This window comes from Haliaeetus albicilla, chromosome 9 (genome assembly GCF_947461875.1).
Source record: "Haliaeetus albicilla chromosome 9, bHalAlb1.1, whole genome shotgun sequence".
Classification (NCBI taxonomy): domain Eukaryota; kingdom Metazoa; phylum Chordata; class Aves; order Accipitriformes; family Accipitridae; genus Haliaeetus; species Haliaeetus albicilla.
The window spans coordinates 26,613,877-26,634,939 of NC_091491.1; the positions used below are offsets into that span (position 1 = coordinate 26,613,877).

The 21,063-nt window shown below is 37.3% G+C and overlaps 2 protein-coding genes across 11 annotated transcripts in view; both read right to left on the bottom strand.

The window, feature by feature from the left end:
* Nucleotides 1-9,345, bottom strand: part of XRN1 (5'-3' exoribonuclease 1) — a 46,025-nt gene extending 36,680 nt beyond the window's left edge. For all 9 annotated transcript variants that reach the window (XR_011326186.1, XR_011326184.1, XM_069792231.1 and 6 more), the window contains exons 1-9: nt 9,166-9,345; nt 5,915-6,147; nt 4,485-4,582; nt 4,005-4,114; nt 3,805-3,915; nt 3,481-3,563; nt 1,172-1,259; nt 887-1,055; nt 603-670 (exon numbers count right to left, since the gene is read on the bottom strand). Coding sequence is in view for 7 of the 9 variants with exons in the window: in XM_069792231.1 (XP_069648332.1) it covers nt 603-670; nt 887-1,055; nt 1,172-1,259; nt 3,481-3,563; nt 3,805-3,915; nt 4,005-4,114; nt 4,485-4,582; nt 5,915-6,147; nt 9,166-9,240 (1,035 nt within the window). In the remaining 2 variants the exon portion in view is untranslated. The remainder of the gene's footprint in view (nt 1-602; nt 671-886; nt 1,056-1,171; nt 1,260-3,480; nt 3,564-3,804; nt 3,916-4,004; nt 4,115-4,484; nt 4,583-5,914; nt 6,148-9,165) is intronic.
* A 1,242-nt stretch (nt 9,346-10,587) lies between these two features.
* The window catches only part of ATR (ATR serine/threonine kinase), a 43,247-nt gene continuing 32,771 nt past the window's right edge, over nt 10,588-21,063 (bottom strand). The window contains exons 36-47 of one of the 2 annotated variants that reach the window (XM_069792238.1): nt 20,308-20,450; nt 19,790-19,887; nt 18,447-18,679; nt 17,530-17,664; nt 16,742-16,942; nt 16,282-16,425; nt 15,368-15,518; nt 14,321-14,477; nt 14,036-14,189; nt 12,942-13,093; nt 12,589-12,694; nt 10,588-11,175 (exon numbers count right to left, since the gene is read on the bottom strand). In XM_069792238.1, coding sequence (XP_069648339.1) covers nt 11,002-11,175; nt 12,589-12,694; nt 12,942-13,093; nt 14,036-14,189; nt 14,321-14,477; nt 15,368-15,518; nt 16,282-16,425; nt 16,742-16,942; nt 17,530-17,664; nt 18,447-18,679; nt 19,790-19,887; nt 20,308-20,450 — 1,848 coding nt within the window. In that variant the 3' untranslated portion in view covers nt 10,588-11,001. Of the gene's footprint in view, nt 11,176-12,588; nt 12,695-12,941; nt 13,094-14,035; nt 14,190-14,320; nt 14,478-15,367; nt 15,519-16,281; nt 16,426-16,741; nt 16,943-17,529; nt 17,665-18,446; nt 18,680-19,789; nt 19,888-20,307; nt 20,451-21,063 lie in introns of those variants that run through there. The other variant, XR_011326187.1, reaches the window with a different exon arrangement.

Consider the following 21,063-nt stretch of genomic DNA (forward strand, 5'->3'; position numbering starts at 1 on the left):
TCTTTTCATTTCTATATGGCCTATACCTTTTCTCATCTCTAGGATGCATTACTGCAGTGGCACTTAACAGGACTGCCTCCTGTATGCCAGTTAGTTCATGAAGAATGGTGATGCCTGCCTCTGAGAGATAATAATGCTTCATTGCTCTTTACCAGCGATCTTCATAAAAAACTTGTAAAAGATACTGCTTTCCAAGATCTTCAGACATAGCTTACCCCACAAGAAACAGACCAGCAGGGGAAGCAAAGAATATTGCTGCCTGCAGCACACTTTGCCCAGCCAGTACTGCCGCTCATTATTCAATGAAAACTGAGAACCATGATTCTACTGGTGAACTCTCATTTGACTTGCAGTACTAAAAGTCGCTGGCTAAAGCATAGATCAAATGATTCAATCTTTTTCCTCTTATGTTATGATAATATCAGACAAAAATGGATTGGATCCCATCAGTTAAATGATAAATCAGCTGACTGAACCACTTGTAAAACACAGCCATTTAACAGTTCATTAAAACTACAGCATGATGTATTTTAGGGCACTATATTGAGGTTATATTCAATAGACTATACCATTCTATACAGAGCAATTTTGAAGTCACTTACATCTGACAGTCTTGTGAGATATTTCTCAAAGCGTTTTAAATTCAGATGCCCATTTTCATTTATGTAACCTATTGGAAAGATAGAGTATGTTTTTTTAAATTAACTATATAACAATTTTAGAATTTCAATTTAAATGCCCCACATATAATAGCATGCAATCTTGCTGGCTGTCTAAAGAAAGTGTAATAAATGCTAAACATTCTACCATGGCTAAAAAGGTCAACAAATATTAATGCAGGAATATTAATGTTTCTACTTTCCACAACTGAACTTAGTGTTCCTACCTCCCAGTTCTGGCAAGATAGCCATGTACGTTCTATAAAGTAGCGGCAGTGCATCATGATTGATGTGTAAATGAGGTAGATGAGGAATAAAATCATTTCCTACAAGGAAACCCATTAAGATCCAATCATCTATTATCCTTTCAATATCATATTCAAAGGAAATCTTGTCCTGGGGGAAAACAAAAGGAAAAAAAGCAAAAAACCACAGGAGTATAATTTTTATTATTGTGTTTGCATAAAAAGACCTCACACATTTTTTTCAATCACAGCTCCATTAGAACTTACTTTTACTGGTGAAAATTCATAATCAATATATTCTCTCATCAGTGATAAGTGCAGTAAATGAAACGTGGTTTCCTCTGGTGCACATGCTCTGTAAATTATTTAAAACATTAAGTTAATTATTTATAATAAGTCCAAGGTTACCTAAAACCAAGTAACCTTACTAGGATTATATTTTTGCAGAAGAAATAATATATAAACATTCCTTTGAATCTATTTTAGGATTCATCTGGTTTGAGCCTATAAAATTATGCAGTAGAACCTTCTAAACAGAAGATATGCCTGAACTTACGGAAAATAGCTAGGTTAGAGAAAGCAGGGTAGCTTTGTGGAGTTCCATGTTGCATTAACTATTTCCTAAGAAATTATCCCATTGTCCAAAAAAGGGACAACCTAACCTAACCACACCAAACCCAATAAATTTTAAGGTATTTTAGAACTACTCTGACTACACACAGAGTACACACATTCATGTCTAAACTGGCTGAGTTACATTTGCAGTCATTTGAAATGCTTCTGGTAAGAAAAGAATACGCGCAACTTGAAAATATGCTCCATATGTATTATCTAGTAGCTTCAACACAGCACCAGAAAAAAAAACCAAACAAAAAAACACAACAGCAAACCTACTGTTTGTTTATGGCATAAATTAGTCAACATATATTCTGCCTTCTTTTCCTCTCTTCACTAAAATTACTTAATACCTAAGCCAAGATTAGGTCAAAATCAGTTAATAGATACACCAAAAGATTAATGAGCTAAAGACTACTGTATTTTAAATTTGTAAAGGACTATTTCACCTTGTAGAGACTGTAACTAGCTAGGACTACCTCCAATGACAAACCAGCATAAACACCTGTGTATTCGCACATGCACAGCAGATATTGGCCAAAATCCTCTGAGGAAGATGTGAGTGATACACAAGCTTATACGAAGACTACTAAGACGAACTCTGAGCTACACCTGACTGCACAGAACTTCAGACCCAATTCTGTCTCTTTTTAAACGTAATTTTCATATTGGCAAATACAGGTTGATGCTCTAAGACTCTGGAGACATTTTGCCCCTTATTCTTCATTGCACTGGACTTGAAAATCTTGATTAAACAAATAATTTCTCTCAATCAAGAAACTGCTGACAGATAATAGTTTGTAGGTATTTTTAGTATTTTTAAATTTCCAACTGTACGTACTCATAAAAGTGACAATATTGACAGAAGACAGATCCTGTAACTTCCAGAAGTAAATTCTTGTAATGAGCAGTATTATCCAGAAATTACAAAAGGAGCCAAATATGGAACAATGCTTGAGGGGAATAAAAAAAAAAAAAAAAAAAAAAGACACCTTGCCTTTTGATTTCATATTTTATTTAATTAATCCCTCAAAAGGCCATCACACTTTTGTTTTATATTATTTTATTTTTTAAAAAGGGAAAAATGACATTTTTCTTTTGTTAGACTTAAGGTCTTTTAAAAACATTACAATGTTACTTGCCAACACTATCAACAGAATGAGTCAGTGAAAAGTTGACTGTGGAAGACTATGAAAAGAATACTTATTTCTGATGTTTATCATATTGTCTTTAGCAATAAAAACATTTGTATATTAGCAAAAATGATGCATTTATCTAAACATTTTTATGACTTATCACTGTATTATCCAAAATCCTTTTTGTATCAAAAAAGTGTATTTCTCCCTGTCTCTCCTACCTTCTCCCTATATCCACCAAATATATACTTAAGGTTCTTCAAAGAAGGAACCTGGCCACAGTAAATTATAAAATTAATTTTTCTATTACTTCAGAATAGCTCCATGTACATGCACAGTTCTGGAACTAATCACCTTTTTCTGACAATTATAGCCCACAAGTTAGTTCAAATGGTCAAATCCAGAAAAAGAGCATCCAGCCACTTTAAGAGAGTTTATTTTAGCAATTTTCTAGTAATTTACTTACAAGCACAAAATCTCAGAGTTGTAAATATATTTTAAATAGTCAATATCTGCATAAGACAATTATGGAAACAATGTCAGTACAGCCTGGGCTGCTCCATTCATAATATGAAGAAAGCACAACACACCAAAGCTCTAAGGATTTTTTTTATCAGCTGTCTTGACAACATACATTTTCTTGTGTAAACTAATTCAAATGCACAATTTCACAAGTTGATTTCTCTAATTTCATGTACTTTCTAACAAAAAAATACACTAATATTTTGTTAATTTAGTATGCAATCAATACCCCCCCGTTTTAGTGACCCAGTATATTTTAGATTTAATTTCATCATATATAAAATAAAAGTTAAATCAGTTCACCTTTGAGATTTTTTACCACCAAATCTGACTTCTTCTCTTAAGAGCGCAAAGTGTGCCTCATGACTTGTTAATCCCAGCATAATCTATTACAAAGAAATATTAGAAAGGTCTTACTTCACGTTTTTGTTTTTTTTTTTTTAAACTGTTACCCAAGATTCGAGCATAAAGAAATTTTGCTGTTGTTTCATTACAAATTCAAAAGTTTGCAGGAATACAAAATTACATGCTTGTTTAATAACCTTTTAGAATCCTATATGCTTAGGAAGACAAAGACATACACACTTTATAAAGTTTTGTTGTCTGTATTATTTTAACTGCACATACCAAGTCAGCATCTAAGCCATAGAGACAGTGTCTTGTGTTTGGATCATGATGGGGCTTTGCTTTTTCTGATCTGATGAACTCCATAATTTTATGCTCACCTTCCCCTGGAGTCTGCACAAAAAATCCCAAAATTTATCAGTAAGTATTTTTCTATAACATAAAAATTTATTTAAAATAAAATATTAATAAAATACAATGACCTCATGGCCTGATAAGTAGACTGTTACTCCTTGCCAGGATTTGTCTGTGGAAATCTTCATATTTACAAAATATTTAAGATGCTCATGCAGTCTGGCCATGAATTCAGTTCCTGAAAACAGAACTCTAAGTTAAACCACAAAGCTTTTCACTAGTCCTTCAAAATTGCATTTACATATCAAAAGTATCAATGAAAAAACCCAACAAGCAAAAATTTTGCAAGAGATGAAGGGGACAGCTGGGTTTTTTCCCCAAGAGGTTTCATTTTTTCCATAGCAATCTAAAAAATGTTTAGAAAGAGACAGTATTCCAACCCTACTAAAAGTTATTGAAACTTGTGTTCCCAACTTACTTGACCCTTTATTGATTCTGTCCTCTAATTTAAAAAAAAAATGCTTTAGGATAGGAAAATAGTGCCAAAATATAGATGAAAAAACATACATCTAAACACCTAAATTTAAATAATTAACAGATTATCTTACCTGGTGTAATACAGTTGGAGTCAAATCTGGCTTCTGTAGGGAGAATTTCTCCCTTTTCTAATGCCTTTTTTATTTTGTCCTCTGCCTCTTTTGCTGATCTAGAACAAAACAGGGTTGGAGAGAGTGAGTAGACAAAGAATCACCTTATTCAAACGTTAATATCCTAAGTATAGCTTTACTGACAAAATACACAGTTGATTTTCTGAAGAGTGTTTAAAGGGACACACACACACACGTGGACATTTAACTCCTTAATAGTCTGAACTTGTTTCTGATACAATAGGAAGGCTTAAAAATAGCTTTTTTTTTTCCCCCCCTCCAGTAATGATGATAAACTGTCATTACTCAGATACAGTTAATATTTAGATTACCAAGATGATCCTTCAATGGCTAACCACAATGAAAGCAAATTAATGTTGAAACGGTAGGAATACTCAGATTCTAAACATCTGAAAATGCTGTCCCAGAACAATAATGTTAATGTAGTTAAACAAAGCAGCAAGTTTGGAATACCACTGGGGTAGGAGGAGTGAACTAACAATTTATCATCACTAATAATGGAGAAATGAACAAAAAATATCACCCTACCCTTTCTTGGCCAAGGATAACCACTTTTGAAGCAGAAAATGTCTTAGATTTTTTTCCTTCTCTCAATTCTACACCAACTTTCTGTTTAGAACTTTCTTAATCTCTTCTTTGTCACAACCTCCTTTTTTCCTTAAAAAAACCCCACCCACAGAAAACCAAAAACCAAAACCAGAAAAAACCCCAGTAGCTTGAAAATATTTTCTCTTGTCCCTTTCCCCCAGTTTGTTTCTGTTGCATTTCACTCACCACCCCTGTGCTGTCTAACCACTGGCTTGGTTTCCCTACAGCAGTCGTCAAAGAGTATTCCATGTCTCCCAAAACATTAACATAATTCTTAACACTATGAAATCTACTTGCAGCTCTGTATTTGAGCTAGGTTGCTAACCGGTATCAACAGGAAATCAGAGTTTCATTAGAAACTTCATTTCTTCTATGACTGTCAAAGAACATTCCATTATAGTTACCAAAACGGTGTATCTAGAATTAGCATTCACAAATACCAAAGACTCTCACAGGTTATGAAGCCGTTGGAGAGATCTGTAAGAGCTCCACTGCAGATTTATTTCACAGAAAATTTCATAGGAAAAAAGCCCCGCCTCCCACCCCCACATCCCACATACACCAAGAAAAGTCTAAGTAACAAGCAAACTTTCCTTTTTTGAATCCTGATTTCAAGTGTTAACATTTTACAGGTAGTTACCCTCATTTAACTATAAATTAAAGCTTCTGTCAAAGGCACAACCACTCACAATATATTTTACTTTTCATGGCATACACTTAAGTAAATGGTTTTTTTAAAGTGTTTACTATCCTAAAGACAGAACAAGAACAAATACTCTCACCTAAAACGTCTCCCACGCTGCTGATTCATTTTTGCTCTTGGAGCTACTCCATCAACTGCCATGAAGAAAACCTTCCTTGGTTTAATAATGCGAAACAGCACTTCCAAATAGTGAAAAATATCAGCAAAAATCTTATCTTCTGAGATTCTGAAGTGAACATCATCATCATTTGGATGTGAACACTGATGTATAATGCCATTCATGTCCAGATATAAGTTGTCAAATTCTGGAATCTACAAAAGCCACAGTTAGTACCGATTTGGTGACAGATGAAGCAAGGCATGGCTGAGAAAAGGAGCTGAGGTGCGAAGACCTTCCTGGAACCTACTGCACACCAACGGGTTAGGAGTATCTTGACTGGTTACGGGTTTGTCGGCACTTACAATCCATTATTATGATTTCCCAGTGAAGAAAGTCAGCTGAACAGATTCCTATCCTATCCTGACTGTTTCTGGTACCTCAGGACTTCTGTTCCCTGTGCTCGGCCAATCTTCTACATTGTATAAGGAAAAAGCAAATAAAAGTCACACTTAATCACACTTCTCAAGAAGAGATAATTTTTTTTTTCCTAACCCCACACATTTCACTGATTCAATCTTGCATAGACGCACTATAAACAAAACCTACAAAACTGAGTATGCAGTTTCCAACAGTATTTCAAAAGCAAAGTTAGCTTAAGAAGCTTTAAGGCTCTCCCCCTGTTAACCAACTCCTACCATGACCACTGCATGCTGCCTCTTTAGCTATGCTAAGAGCCACCTGTGATTCTAGAGCATGGCAATTACCAGCAAAAGCAGCAGAATTATCAATGATAACATCAATTTCTTTCCAATGATTTCCAAACATGTTTTTTTTCTGTCTAGTTCTCTGTTCTAAGAACCTGATCTGTAGTAGTCTACCTCCCTTTTAAAGGAAAAACCCCTCTGCCGAATGTACACAAGCAACATATACAGCACATACACCGTTGAAGGTATGAAGGAAAGGGACCATTATCTACCTTTATGGTAACAAAAAACACCAAAGATACACATGAGCAATTTGAAATAAACAAATCTATTCTTTAATCCACCAATCTGACTGCTCATAAAAATCCTCCTGTCGTTACAACTGGAAAAAGGCACTGCTAACTTTTCTTGATTTTCTGTAGTATTGCTGCTGACTTATCTTTACATAATTTTGAAAGGACTTGTATTTATCGCCCAAATGCAAGAGAAACATAACTGTTTTAGAAGGAGGAATGATGAAGAGAAGAAACAAGAGGCAGGATCGGGAAGGATCTCCCATCACCCGTGACAACTAGTCTTCTGTTGTGCACAATGATCTTCAGTACAGTTAAATTCAGTAACCAAACTGCTCTCAACATGCTCAAACATCAGCCACGCAGGCACCACTTTCAGATACGAAGAGAGTGGGGTACCGCACAGGCAGCATTCTAAAGAGATGAAAACTAAAGCTTTTTTATGGAAGCAACATATATATGGAAAACAGATGACCTTTTAAGAAGCACAGATATTATATTATTTAAAAATAATGATGTGTTTTACATAGGAATTGCCTTTTATTCTGGGTAGTTTTTTCTGTAATACCAAACGAAAAACTAATCTAGATGCTAGTCTGTGTCAGTGTGTATATTCAAGTGGCCTGGCAGAGAAAAGGAAGAATGGGGATACATGGCTACTGTTGAAGCTTAATACCACAGAAAACAATCTAGACATTTTCTTTTCTCTTTTACACAGAGTAAATATTCCATATAAACTAACAACATCATCTAGTCTTTAGACAGACTAACTAGAAAATGACATTAGCATACTTAAGGTTGAGTTGTGCTTTCTGTTTATCTTAAGAGCTCTAACAGTCTCTTTCAGAAAGCATCATGGGTACCACCCCCCCCACTGCTATCCCCCTGGTTACAGCAGACACATGCTGACTCCTCAGCTTGCCACAGTTCTTCAGCAGAAGTTTAAAGCTGCCACCAATTTCCATGAGCAGCCCAGGCTTTTAACAAAACAGCTGAAAAGCCAGCATACACTGCTGCTGCTTGCTACACAGACAATGTAAGACAGTGTAGTGAAATCCAACAAATCATAAGCAAACACCTAACCTTTGAAAACTGCTTTGAAACTAGAAAAGCCAAACATCCACTTGAGCGGGGCATCTTAGATACATTGATAGAACAGCTATTTAATCTTTTAAAATGCTGTTTAGGAAAAATGTATTCACTCAAACTTGCCTTCAGTCCTCACCCAACTAATCTCAGAACATCCTTATTCAGATCATAAAACTATATCCATAACGCCAGTAGAAAGTGATAATGAAAAGTTAAGAGCTTGCGTCTGAACAGGTACCAAACGTGATTTCCCTGAAAACAAGACTTTTTTACCTGACTGTTAAAAGTATTATTTGCGGCTTTCCTTTTCCAGACTTCAACATACTTCTCGGTTTTGCAAATAACACAAACCATCTGACGCGTGTGACAACAAGGAAACGCAGCAGAGCTGTAAAACCTGTCCCTTGTCATTACTGTGCCATTCGTCGTCAGCAACAGTAACTTTCCTGGGCCAATAACGAGGAAACTCCGACCTTCTGCTACGCGAGGGGGGTGAAGGGCCGCCAGGTGCCGAGGAAGCACAGCGGAGTTCCGGGCGGGCTGGGGAGGAGGGCGGCCGCCGGGGAAACAAAAGCGAAAGGAGAAAAGAAAAAAGAGAAAAAGGAAACAAAAACCCGGCCGTAGGGAGCCGGACACCGCCACGCTGCGGGGAAACGCTCCGGGCTGGGCACCTCCTCCAGAACAGCGTGGCTGCGGTTCGGGTGCCTCTGAAGACATTCCTCGCACGTAACGAGCAGGACAAACACCTGCGCCGCTGACCCCCAGCTGCAGGCTCCCGGCACCGCCGTACGCCAGCGACGACCTCCGGTCGGCTGTTCAGGCTCTCCTCTCAGGGGGCTCCGAAAGCCTCGCCCGTTTCCCAGCGACCGCACGCCGCCGGCCCGCGACTTTCGGCCACTTGGAGCTGCGGGGCTCGCCCAGGCGCGGCCGCAGGCGCCGCCGCCCGCCCCGCGCCGACCCGTCTCTCGGCGAGCCGGCCTCTCGGCTCCGGCTCGGCCCCGCCAGCCCGGCCCAGGCCAGCCCGGCCGGGGACCAGGCCCCCTCCCTCGCCCCGCCGAGGGGCCGGTCAGGATCCCTCTCCTCCGCCCCGGCGCGGAGCGGGGACGGGCCCCCGGCGGGCAGCGGCGCTCCGCTCCCAGCTCACCTGATGCTCCTTCAGCACCTGGCTGAGGCAGGGGTACCGCTCCGAGATCCACCGGTAGAACTTGGGGACCCCCATGGCCACCGCTACCCGCCGCCCTCACAGCCCCGCCGGACCCAAACAACCCCGGGCCGCGCTCCGCCTTCCTTCCGGCGCGCCGTACTGACAGCCAGGCCGCCCGCGCCACAGAGCGCCGCCCAGAGCGCTCCGCGCCGACCATAGAGAGCGGCGGACAGAGCGGCGCTGCGGGCGCGGGGCGGGGCGGGGGCTGGCTCCCTCCCTCCAGCGGCGCCACCGCCCTCAGGCATCACCGTCGTCCCGCCCGCTTCCTCCCCCATCCGGCGGCTGGGCGAGCTCCACCCGCCGCTGGGACTGAAGGCGGGAAGCAGCGTCCCGCGGCCCCGGCCCCGGCCCCGGCCAGCCCCGCCCCCCGCGCGCCTCCGTGCCCTCAGGAGGGCAGTGACGGGAAGCAGGAACTCCCTTAGCGGTACCTGGTGCAGTCGTTCCTTGCGAGGGTCGCTGCGCGCTGTGGTACAAGGGAAAAGCCGGTGAAGCACTCCCACACACCACCACCACAGAAAAGATCAGAGTAGGGCCCGAAGACCTTACTTGGAAAAAGCTTTATGAGACAGGCACAAGGCTTACAGAAGACTACCCCCCAGTTCCACAGAGAAACAAAACCACTATAACCAGTCGTAAACCCATTATTTAAGTTTACTCTCCAAAGCGTCTGGAGTTAGCTGAACTAAAACTTGAATCTCACGACACAGCATCGCTGCAATGGCATTGTTTGTCTCTCAGAAGAGCAGAAACAAAAATACTGTATAAAAGTTGTAATGATATCCTATCGTAGGGTACAGGAGTATAATTTTTCCTTCTCCACCCCCTCACTTCCCTATATAGTTTGGATGCCTAGAGAAGCAAGCATTACTTGCATACGCCATTCTGAACATATTTAGCTAGTCTACTCCTGTCCATGTTAAAACAGCTTTTCTGAAATGGAGTCTGAAAAACACTCACTATGGCCACATTTTTTACAAGGGAAGGAAGAGAGGGCCTGTCCATAAGTCTTAGGAGCCTGAATGTATATTAAAGTCACAGGTACTATACCCTGCCTGCTGCACTGGTGTTACGGCTATACTGCCGGGGTCCTCTAACTTGCAGCTTTGTGTCATTTGTTTCAGGAGGGTTTCTTGGCACAGCTGGCAAGGGCTAAGGAAACAAGTTTCAGAACATTGTAACACTTTACCAGTTTCTTCATAGTAAGATTTAAGATCCCACATGCTCTTCTACACATAGCCAGGCCATATGGAAGAAAGTCAAAGGAAATCAAAATTCAAGGTCTACTGCTGAAAAGAAACACTAATTATTTTTAGAAAGCCCTTCTGAACTATGAGTAGAAAAAGTTGAAAGAACCACTGTACATCATATCAGTATAAAACTTTAATGTCAGATTTTCTAATCTACAAGCTGAATGAGAAAAATCTTTACAAATATATACAGTAGTTAGAGTGCATTCTGTCAACATTGTGAAAATTTTTCATATAGTCAGAGTAAGAAACTTGCAGAGTCTTGCGCAGTCTAATTTTTAAGCAGTTTCTATGTACTGCCTTCTATATGTATACAAAACCTAAGTCATAACACCTTACACATCTGCAAGTATATTCGTAACATACTTGCGTTTTGGTATATTTTACATAGATTTTGATTGAACATAACACTGTTCTGCTGCTTACAATCAGAAATCAACAGAAGTAACCAGTTATCTTTGGTTAATACCTTCTCAAGAATATTACAGCTACATCACTTGTGAATGGTGTTGTTCCAAAGTGAACAATTTCACATATATGGAGCCCAGCCCATATACATCTGGCAGAGCAGGTTGTCATCACTTGCTTCTTGAATAAGGTAATGAACATGTCCTTCAATAGATAAGGGTAATCCTTTTATTCTGTTTCTAGTCTTAATGACACCTTGCAGTCGTTGTTCTATATCAAGGACGTGGGTTTTGGCCTGGAAACAAAGAAAAAGGAAAAAAAAAAAAGAAAAAAAATAATATTGCTACTATCCATGAACTTCTACTTCAAACTAAAAAAGGATTTATTAGGATGTGTTTGAAATCTGTATGCTAATTTAATACAAACCTCAGATGTCTACACCAGTTACTTTGAAAATAAAGGATACCCACTTTTAAAAATCATTCTTTAAAATGGAGAGAGTATTGGTCAATTTATAACTTCTGCCTTACATTTTTACAGATAAAATTTACCAGTGAAAACTGAAAAAGCTATGCGTATGTATCTGAAAATGTTAGAATGCTTTATTACAGGCAATTACTTTCAAATAAATGCAAAATTTTCCCAGCCTTTTTCTTGGAATTCTGGATAAAATTAAAGAAGTTACCTAGTCTGGAAAATTTAGGCCAAAAGGATGAGCAACTGAATATGAAGAAGTCTAGTAACAGGTTATGCTGAGCAACTCAAAATGAGCTGTTCTGAGGCCCACTGGAGTAGCTAGCTCATACCAATTATAGTTGCACATTTTCTAAAGCTCAAGCATAACATTGGCACCTATCCAGAAAAAAACAGTTAACATATACAACTATGTAGGTGGTCCTACAACTAAAAGAAAGGTTATGCAGACACAGCCTGTTTAGTAATTGTTTGATTACAGGAGATTTTCTGTGCTCAAATAGCTCACTTAAGTTCTTTGTTGTAACATAGCTTCAGTACTGTAGTTTGTCCTTATCTTAGTTGCCATGTTTATCAGCGCTGCCTAAGTTTTATCTGCTGTTACACGTATTTATTTTCACTAAATATTCCTTTTAAAGCAAAACAAGAAAAATCAGAACTTTTGCAAATGGGAAACAGAATACATATTACAGGTTGTGTAAGCTGTATTTTGGATGAACAATATAGTATTAATCAGCAGCTACAAAAGAAATGGTACATATGAAATCCCAATTTTAACCAATTATTCCTTGACATGTAACAAGATACATATTTATTCAGTAACAAACATCCTCTCATGAAAATCACAAAAATACGCATGGAAAGGACTCCAGATGTTACCATCACTGTAAATGTGGAGGACTGTGTAACAGTCAGATTGAGGGGTAGCAAGAGCCTCACCTATCCTACTGCTTCTGTCAATGTTGTCCTTGATTTAGTAACACTAAGAAGAGAATTAGAGGCTCTATTTTGTTTGGTTCTTTAGTAGATAAATTACATTTTCTATCAATAAAAATAGTCTCTTTATGGATAAAAATTATGAACACAGAGATAATCAAGACGAAACAACCAGAGGAATTCTTAAATGAAAGAAAAAACAAGAGACTTAAGGTTTCAGTTAGAAAATACATTAACTTGCAACCATAATGGACATTGGACATTTAAATACCTTAAGCTATGCTTGTTTTAAACTAACCTTTTCATTGACAACTTCTCCAGTTTCGTTCACCTGTGCTTTTGTATTCCCTTTAACAGGTTTACTCCATTCCACAAGAGGATCATGGAGAAAAGTCTTTAAGACACTAAAATTAAAAATAAAAAAAGGGTAAGATACATATAATACATTCAATTTTCAAAACAAAACCACTGACGGGGTCTAAAGTTAGCGCTGGATGTTTACAGTGTTTTATATTTAACTGCATGTCACAGTAAGACTGAGCTGCATGATAGGCATATGCTGGAACTGGCATATTCACCAGCAGTTACTGTTTCAGATGTTCAGACTACAGACAGCTTTTTCAGAGTTTGTAGCAAAACCAGTTGCCATACCTCATTAGAGGCTCCCTTTGATCACGCATAAGCCTCATTGTGACTTCACAAGCTCTTCGGAAGAGACCTTCTGTTCCCATTGGACCCATTCCATTAACCATGTTGTGAGTGAGACGAAAAGGAACGATTTCCGGAACTTCAAAAGTTTCTCCCTTTACATTGATAAAAAAGGGTATGTCCTAAGTGTTTTAAGCATTATTAAAATAAAGGGTAACATTTGCATTGTTTTTAGTTTTTTTTCCCCCATCTTTATCAGTGGCAGTTTCCTAGCTGACAAGAGATGTTTGCTCAGATCGCAGTGCTTCTCAGCTGTTAAAGGGAAATTACAGTGAATAAAAGATACCTATGTCCAAATGAACCTCTTTTTCCCTGTTTTAATATACCAGTAGAGGGTATGAAATTTTGTTCCAAATACATATTACTGCTCTGCAGTCTCATGCAAAATGCTACCTTTTCTTTTATAATATTCAAGTTAGCTTAAAACCAATTCCTTTTAATTATGGGTTATGTAGGACAATTTAGGCTTACTAAAAAGAAAGCAGGAGAAAATAAACGAACAACATCTCTACCTCACTTATCTGAATTAAAAAGGGCACACGTCCCACACAAAAAGCATCTTTCAGCAGAAACACCAAAACTCCAAATCCCACTCTGGCCACAATTTCTGCTGTTTATTTTTACAGAATCATTGGAATTTTTGTGCTGAATTTGTGTGAGAAAAACAAAGAAACTCTTCACAGCAGCAGAACTCTGAATGTAGTAACTACAGCTTTGTTTGGATGGTGGTAGTGGAGAGAGGAGAGTCAAAAAAGACAAACACTCTAAAATTTGGGTTGTTTAAGTGTATCCACATCAGCTCATCTGATACTGGCTAAATCAAAGAGCTGGCCTTCATTAATACAGTATGCAGAACGATCACATACTCTTTACACATCCCAGACTGTTTGTATGGTATAAATAAGAAAGAAAAGAGAGAGAGAGAACACAACAGATGTGTTATAGTAAAAAACAGTGGAAAAAACCCAAGACAATAGAAATTAATAACTTACATGCATGTAAAATAAAAAGCAAGTTCAGCAAGTGGCATTTCTCACCTTATTGAAAAGGCAGTTGAAATCCACATGCACACATTCACCAGTCAAAGAATCAAACAGGATGTTTTCACCATGACGGTCTCCTAGACCAAGTATGTAACCCACCATTGACATAACTGCAACAGAACGACAATAGGCTGACCTACTATTGTACCTGCAGAAATAAGAATCAGGTATGTCTAAGTCACTTCCTTGGGTTATCTGCCTTTAGCCAGTAGTATCATTAATATTCAGCAAAGTACACAAAGTAGGTATTCCTGAGCTAGCCCAATCCCAGTCACTCACCATGAAGTAGGATCAGGAAATGTTCTAAGAAACCATTCATGAAAGAGAGGAGGATGACGAGGTAGAAGGACTTCTTTGAACATTTTCAGCTTTTCAGACAAAGGTGCTGACTTTGGAAGCATATGCTGACGCAATTCTTTTCCAGTCATATAGATACCTGTAATAGACCTCCTCAATTAGGCAAAAGAAATCCCCTAAAATAAAGCCTTATATGTACTATTACAATATGGTATTTTAGAGAAGATAAACATCTCCATGAAGTTGAAATAAATGAAAAAATGGAAAATAACCCATTGAACATGTTAGTGGTGGAGTACTGGAAAGAAAATTAAAAAATCATAATGTTACCTGAAAGAGAAGACCTGGCAAACAAGCCTCCAGTTTTACCAATCACCATGGGATGGAGTGGGGGGAACACATATACACAAAAAACACCCCCACCAGCCTCACAAAGCCATTCATTATATTCAGCTGAGAGTCTGGAGTTCCAAACTCCCAAGATCTGCATACACACAGATAATGTGTGAAATTTTCCCCCCAAATTTTATTGCACTGACCAGAAAGTTGCTTTGTTAAACAAGAAATTAAAAAGAAATCTCATCTTTTCCTTGGCAAGTTGCAGTACCCTCAACCTTGATTCAATTATAAACGATCTTAATTATCTCACACAATTGTAACAGTAATTAAAAACAACAGATCAAATCTAAAAAAAAAGTCCAGTCTTTTCTATTATTCAGTGCTGCATATACATTCCCATGCTGATGGCACTGCTGCTGAAATTATTGTGTAAAATAATGTATTAAGATGATTGTGTTATCAGTTCTTGTAAGGAACTTGTTTATTGCAAGCACCAATTCTCTTCCATTTAAGAGTAAAAGTGTGCCACACATACAAACAATAATATATTGCAGATAGTTAAAAATACACGCGACTCCATCTTCCTAGAATTTGGTCTGATCCTTGCTGTTTGTCTCATTTACTAATTAAGATACAAGCCCTTTAAAAGAATATAATATAATATCACTATAGTCTAATATATTTCTTTACCTTTCTCCTTATAAAGTTTTATCAGGATATTTCTTAAGCCAGCAGTATTGTTCACCCATTCAATTATACCACATTCATCATTTAATGGAATAACTGCGTAGGTTCGAATATGGAGTTCTCGCCTACGTGACTCTGCATCTTTTCTTAAGCACTATTCACAAAAGAAAAATGAGATTAACAGATAACATAGATAGGATCAAAATATATCAATAACATTAACTATTTTGTCTATATGTGTTTTCCAATCACACGATCTAGAATTTAAAATTCTAAGCTTCACTGTCTGCAGTAGGTCAAACACAAGCAAAATGATCCTCTGTTCTCTGAAGTAAATTAAAAAAAAAAGAGAATTTTACAATAAAATAGTCAAACTGCATAACTTGCACATGACTCAAATCCCTTAAAAGCAGTATTTGAAGTAAATGTTTTAGTGTTTCAGAGATGCTATTATTTGCTTTAACCTCATGGAAAACACAGTATCTTAATCTTAAACATATTGCCGAGAAGCAAAACATAACTAAAAGAGGAAGTATGGCAACCCTTTTACTATGAAAAGATGAACTTACCTATTTCTCATAAAAAAAATATTAGAAAATCCTGAATAAGAAATATGAGGCATGACAACAGAAAGTTGGCAGTTATTTATTTACCGTAAATAACCTTTCCTGTATATTTTTGCTGGAATAAGCAATTGTTTTGGCAAAGTGTTACATTTTAGTATTTTTTTCATAAGTCTGTTAGAAGTTATACATTCTCGATTGCTATTGATTTCTGCTGAAATAAGATATTTTGCAAAAGTTTACTTATCTTCCAGTAAAGCTTTATCTCAAGGCAAGCTGGTTTTTTTCGTTAGATAGTTCAGCATTTTGTTCTGGTCAATAAGTATATGCATCTGATTGTATAACTCATCAAACCTTATTAATAAGCGAGTTGAATTCCATGAGCCGACAGTCTTTTCTTAGATCATCTTTTGGCTTACACATCATAATGTAAGATTTCCCATCTGAACCTTTCAAGGTGATCTTTTTTGGCTTTTGAAGTGAGGCAAGAATTTCCACCTAAGGAAAAAATTAAATTCTTTATTAACACCTGTATCAGATCATACAAAATAAAGTGTCTAACGGTAATAAACCACTGCAACCAATCACGTTAGCACTTCCACGGTGCCACAGCATATTAACCTCAGGCCAAAACTTTATTTAAGTACCAAGAGGCCATATCTATCTCAGGTTGTTATGACAGAAGCCACTCAGTTTCCACGACAGTAATTATGAAGTTTCCTACCCACTCCTCCATTTCTAGAGAACTAAGATATATTTGCAGCTGCATTTGTTTAACATGAAGTTTAAAATGAGGTGCCAGCTAGAGGCTTACCGTATCATCAAAGCCTGCAATGTAGGCCCAGCATCCAGGAAAAGGGTCATGGTTAGCATGTGTACCAGGAATTGAAGGAAGAGTTGGTATCATTACAGATTGTAAGGGAATGAGAATTTCACTAAATGTGCACTCTTCTACTAATCTCTTAAGTGTTTTGAAATGAATATTCATGCTTAATGTTGAACTGTTTCCATCAACCTTGGAAAAAAAGTTCAAAAGTTAACAATAAACACTTAAAATATTACTGCTATTGTACGTTAACTAATGAATAGAATAATAAATGCTTATGCTAATAAGAAAAATGGGAAATTACATTTCAAATTAAATGGGAGTGGTCAAAAGTAAATATATCTGGCCTTTACGGCACATGTATCTTTCACTCTGAATGTAAATACAGAATAATGAAAGAATTTATTTCGTTTTACCTTTATTATCAAGTTCATTTGTTCATGAAAACACAAACAGCCTATTTTTATAGTAAAACTCTGTGAAAGTTACTTGGCAAGAATCACACACCAAAGCACAAAACAATGTAAAGCCCATGCACTATGAAATGTACCATTATGTAGTGATATATTTTACAATGTGCTCAATTTAGAGCTATTTTCTGCTTTAAAAAATATTTTTATTAAGTAAAAAAATAAAATCTTTTACAAGTAAGTGTAGTTTCTGTTAAATTGTAGTAATGTAATGAATTGGCTAATGAAAGCTATGAGAAGAAGCTTTTGTATAACATTTTTGAATAATCCTATTACATGCATTAATTTGTTTATTTTTGTAAGTACCGGTTTGTTGCATAGTTCTAATAGCTTATCCGTAAGGCGTGTTGCATCTCCAATAAATTTTCCTAAAGATTCCTTCATGTGAATAGCTTTGTTTAGAATTTCCTTACATCTATTGACACGCATAGGATAAGAGGACTGAAAAAAGAGGAAAGTTAAAATTTATTAAACAACAGTCAAATCAATTAAAGAATCCTAACACCTCCACCACGACCACCCCAGTAATTAATATATTCTTTTCCCTGTTTATTGCTTGTCATATTTAATACCTGGAGAAGGATGCCCTCCAACTGAAATTTGGTACCTGAACAAGTACTAAAGTGGTACGGTTGGCGGCTCTGTGGGTTATTGCTTTCTGAAAACATTATTGGGAGTCCCACAACACTAAGGCCAATATTCAAGAATATGCCAGCGTATCCTGAATGTTATTTCACCAGCCTTAAAGAAATAGCATGCACCATGCTTTCCAATTTGCTTTGGAATGACCTTAATACTGGGTAAGTATTAGGACTAAGTGGTATATCTATCTCATTTTAATCAAGGCACAGAGTTGATTATTTGATTATAAAACTGGAATTACTATTACAATTACTAAAACCAACAAAATCTGTTGTCCATAACTACCCAATTCATCAGCTACTTGTTATTCAAATTTCCCTTCCTAATACATCATACAAGTCAGGATGCATGTTAGCGTTCTAATTTGGAACATTTAAACTGTGGCATCTGAACTTCAGACTGCAATAAAATCTTTTGCAGTGACAGCATGGATACAGTGTTGTGGAACAGGGTATCACAGCCACTGAAACTCTCAATTCCTTCTTAACATCTTCAAGTAAAATAGGTTTATATTCTCATTTCTTTCTGATGAAAAAAGTTTGACAAACCTAATAAAGGTGTAGCTATACTTATCAAGGTACCTTGGACACAGCAGTCATCATCCACATTGCTTGCTGTGGATAGGCTAAAAACACTTTAGCAACAATCACCATCAGAACTGCAAAGACTTCATCATGAGAATGGCAGATTCGGGAGATTAGCTGAGAAAAAGCTGTCAGAAACTGGTAAGGTGCCAGGTGATTTGTGTGCTCTGTAATCACCTTATTTATTTTAGCCAAATCGTTTTTCATTTGAACACGTTCTGAACGACTAGCTGAAAAACACAAGAGGACAAGATTATGTTCCTTTTTTTCCAATCAGAAATGTGAAGTCATTTAAATCAAGCCTACAGAAACATATTTTGTTGGTAATTTTCATAAGCCAAAAAAACTCAAGAAGGAAAAGCTCCTAGTGTAACATTCTTTTTAACGTAGCGTACAATGACTTAATACATATGCTATTTAACTAACCAGAATAGCAGGAAATAAACAAGGACAGACAACAGGAACATAGAACAGACAATGTCAGAAAAGCTCTCCTTACACTCTTAAAATAAAACATCTCTTACTCCTCTGAAGTGATGCAGTGGCACAGAACAAAACAAAAACACTCCCTGTATTTCCCCAGTAGAAGGATGCCAGTGTTCTTCAGTGGAGAACAAATGAAGAAAGTCTTTACAAGGGGTGAAATTAGCACATCTGCTACTGTCTCCACCCCTGCCCCTGAGGGCCCAGCATGAGTAGCACATCAACAACACAGACAGCAGCATCTGATGTGCCTGCAGCCAAATTCAGTTGACCTAAGTGTAGGTCAAGATCAAGGAGCCACAACTGTCTGCTTCACTCCAGACCCACAGGCAATGTTTACAATTTTCATTTGTACAAAAATCTCCCACCCAAAATGCATCTATGGTAGTAGTTTCATACGCCTTGATGCTGCCTACAGGATTCCTCCCTCCCCCCCATTTAAATTTCAGTAAAATTCCTTCAACAACTTGAACCAAGACAAACTGCAAAAAAGCTCCAAAGCCTAACACTTTACTGTAGCAAGCAGATACAAAACCACTACTCATTACTCATGATGCAACTTAGAAAAGGTGACAGGTGACATGCAAGGATGCTCCCTAAATCAGTTTATTGACTTCAGTTACCCAAGGAACAATGCTACCTCACTGCATATTTAAAAAGAAGTTCTGGAGGGTTTAATGAAAATAATTAATACTCCCCTGCACATTAACATCCTGTAATTTAAAAGAATAATAGTACTTTCTTGTTTCCATATAATCTCAGGCAGTAAGTCTAAACAAAGAACTGTAAATATACTTCACTGCTCTTTCGATCATATATTCAAAAGTATGACATAAGAAGTATGTACTGTGTTCTACCTTTATCACATTCATATGCTTTCGCTCCAAAGTCCAGCCATAAAGATAGCATTCTTGGCATTGACTGATAGATGAATTGGTTTCCATATTGTAGAGATCTGTGATTACATATTTAAATCACAGCATGTTAATGATACTTATTAGAAGCATTACAAATGTTACATCCTTAATTGTCTTACATTCCATTTTGGACTTTAGAAATTTATGTTCAGCATTTTAATGCATCTGCAACAACTAAAGCTTACTAATATGCAAAGGTTTTGTTTTTATTAATCAAAACTGCAGATGAAATAATTAACTGTCTTACACAAGACAGACAATTGATTAGTCAGAGGGCAGAAATAAAATTAATTAGGTATGAAAACAAAAAGGAAGCATGCAGTATTTTATTTCACAATACTGCATAAAATTTGAGTCAGTCTGAATTGTTCAAAAGACAATATATTCCTATAAAATGATTTTTCAGCATAATAGTCATCCTTCTATAGAAACTAAGCAAAGTTCCCCTAGAGTCTAACCTCCCAAAATGATGAACTATGTATCTAATCAGATCTCCTTGTTTTTCCATCTTGTTGTCAGTTACCATTGGCATTAATTTATCATAGTATTTAGCAAGATAAAAATGTCCATCTTCCCATTCTGGCAAGAAAATCGTAACATCCTGCAACAAAATCAAAAAGAGATAATTACTTTTGAGAGGATGCTATATTTAAAATAAATAAAACAATAATAAAAAAGATTCTCAAGAAACAAGAATCTTGTATTAGTTACCTTTGTGCAATATGCGCAAAAAAAGTATTAACTGTAACTTTGTAACTCCAAAAATTGTAATTTTGCCCCAGGATAAATGCCTGTACACACTAAAAGTCTGTTCTTAAAATACCTTTTGGAATTGAAAACAGCAAGATAATTCAAGACAGGATAATATAGGATTCCCCAACTAGGAAAGATTATGGTTTCATTAAAAATATTATAATCAAGTTCTTGAACCTGATAAACTTATTACTGTGTTTCTTTTGTTTTGTTGAAAAGTGAAACAGCAGGATGTTAATGGTTGGACTTGATGATCTTAGAGGTCTTTTCCAACCTAAATGATTCTATGATTCTGTGTTTTTCACTTAGCAAGTGGCACATCCATTCTCTAACACTGGCTTGTTTCCGGTGCCAATATTTAGACAGCAGAGAATTCTAATCATTAGTATTTTAATATAATCCACAGGAATTTCATTAGTTTCCATTATTTCAACCTTCATTTGATTTGATGCATCCGTTAG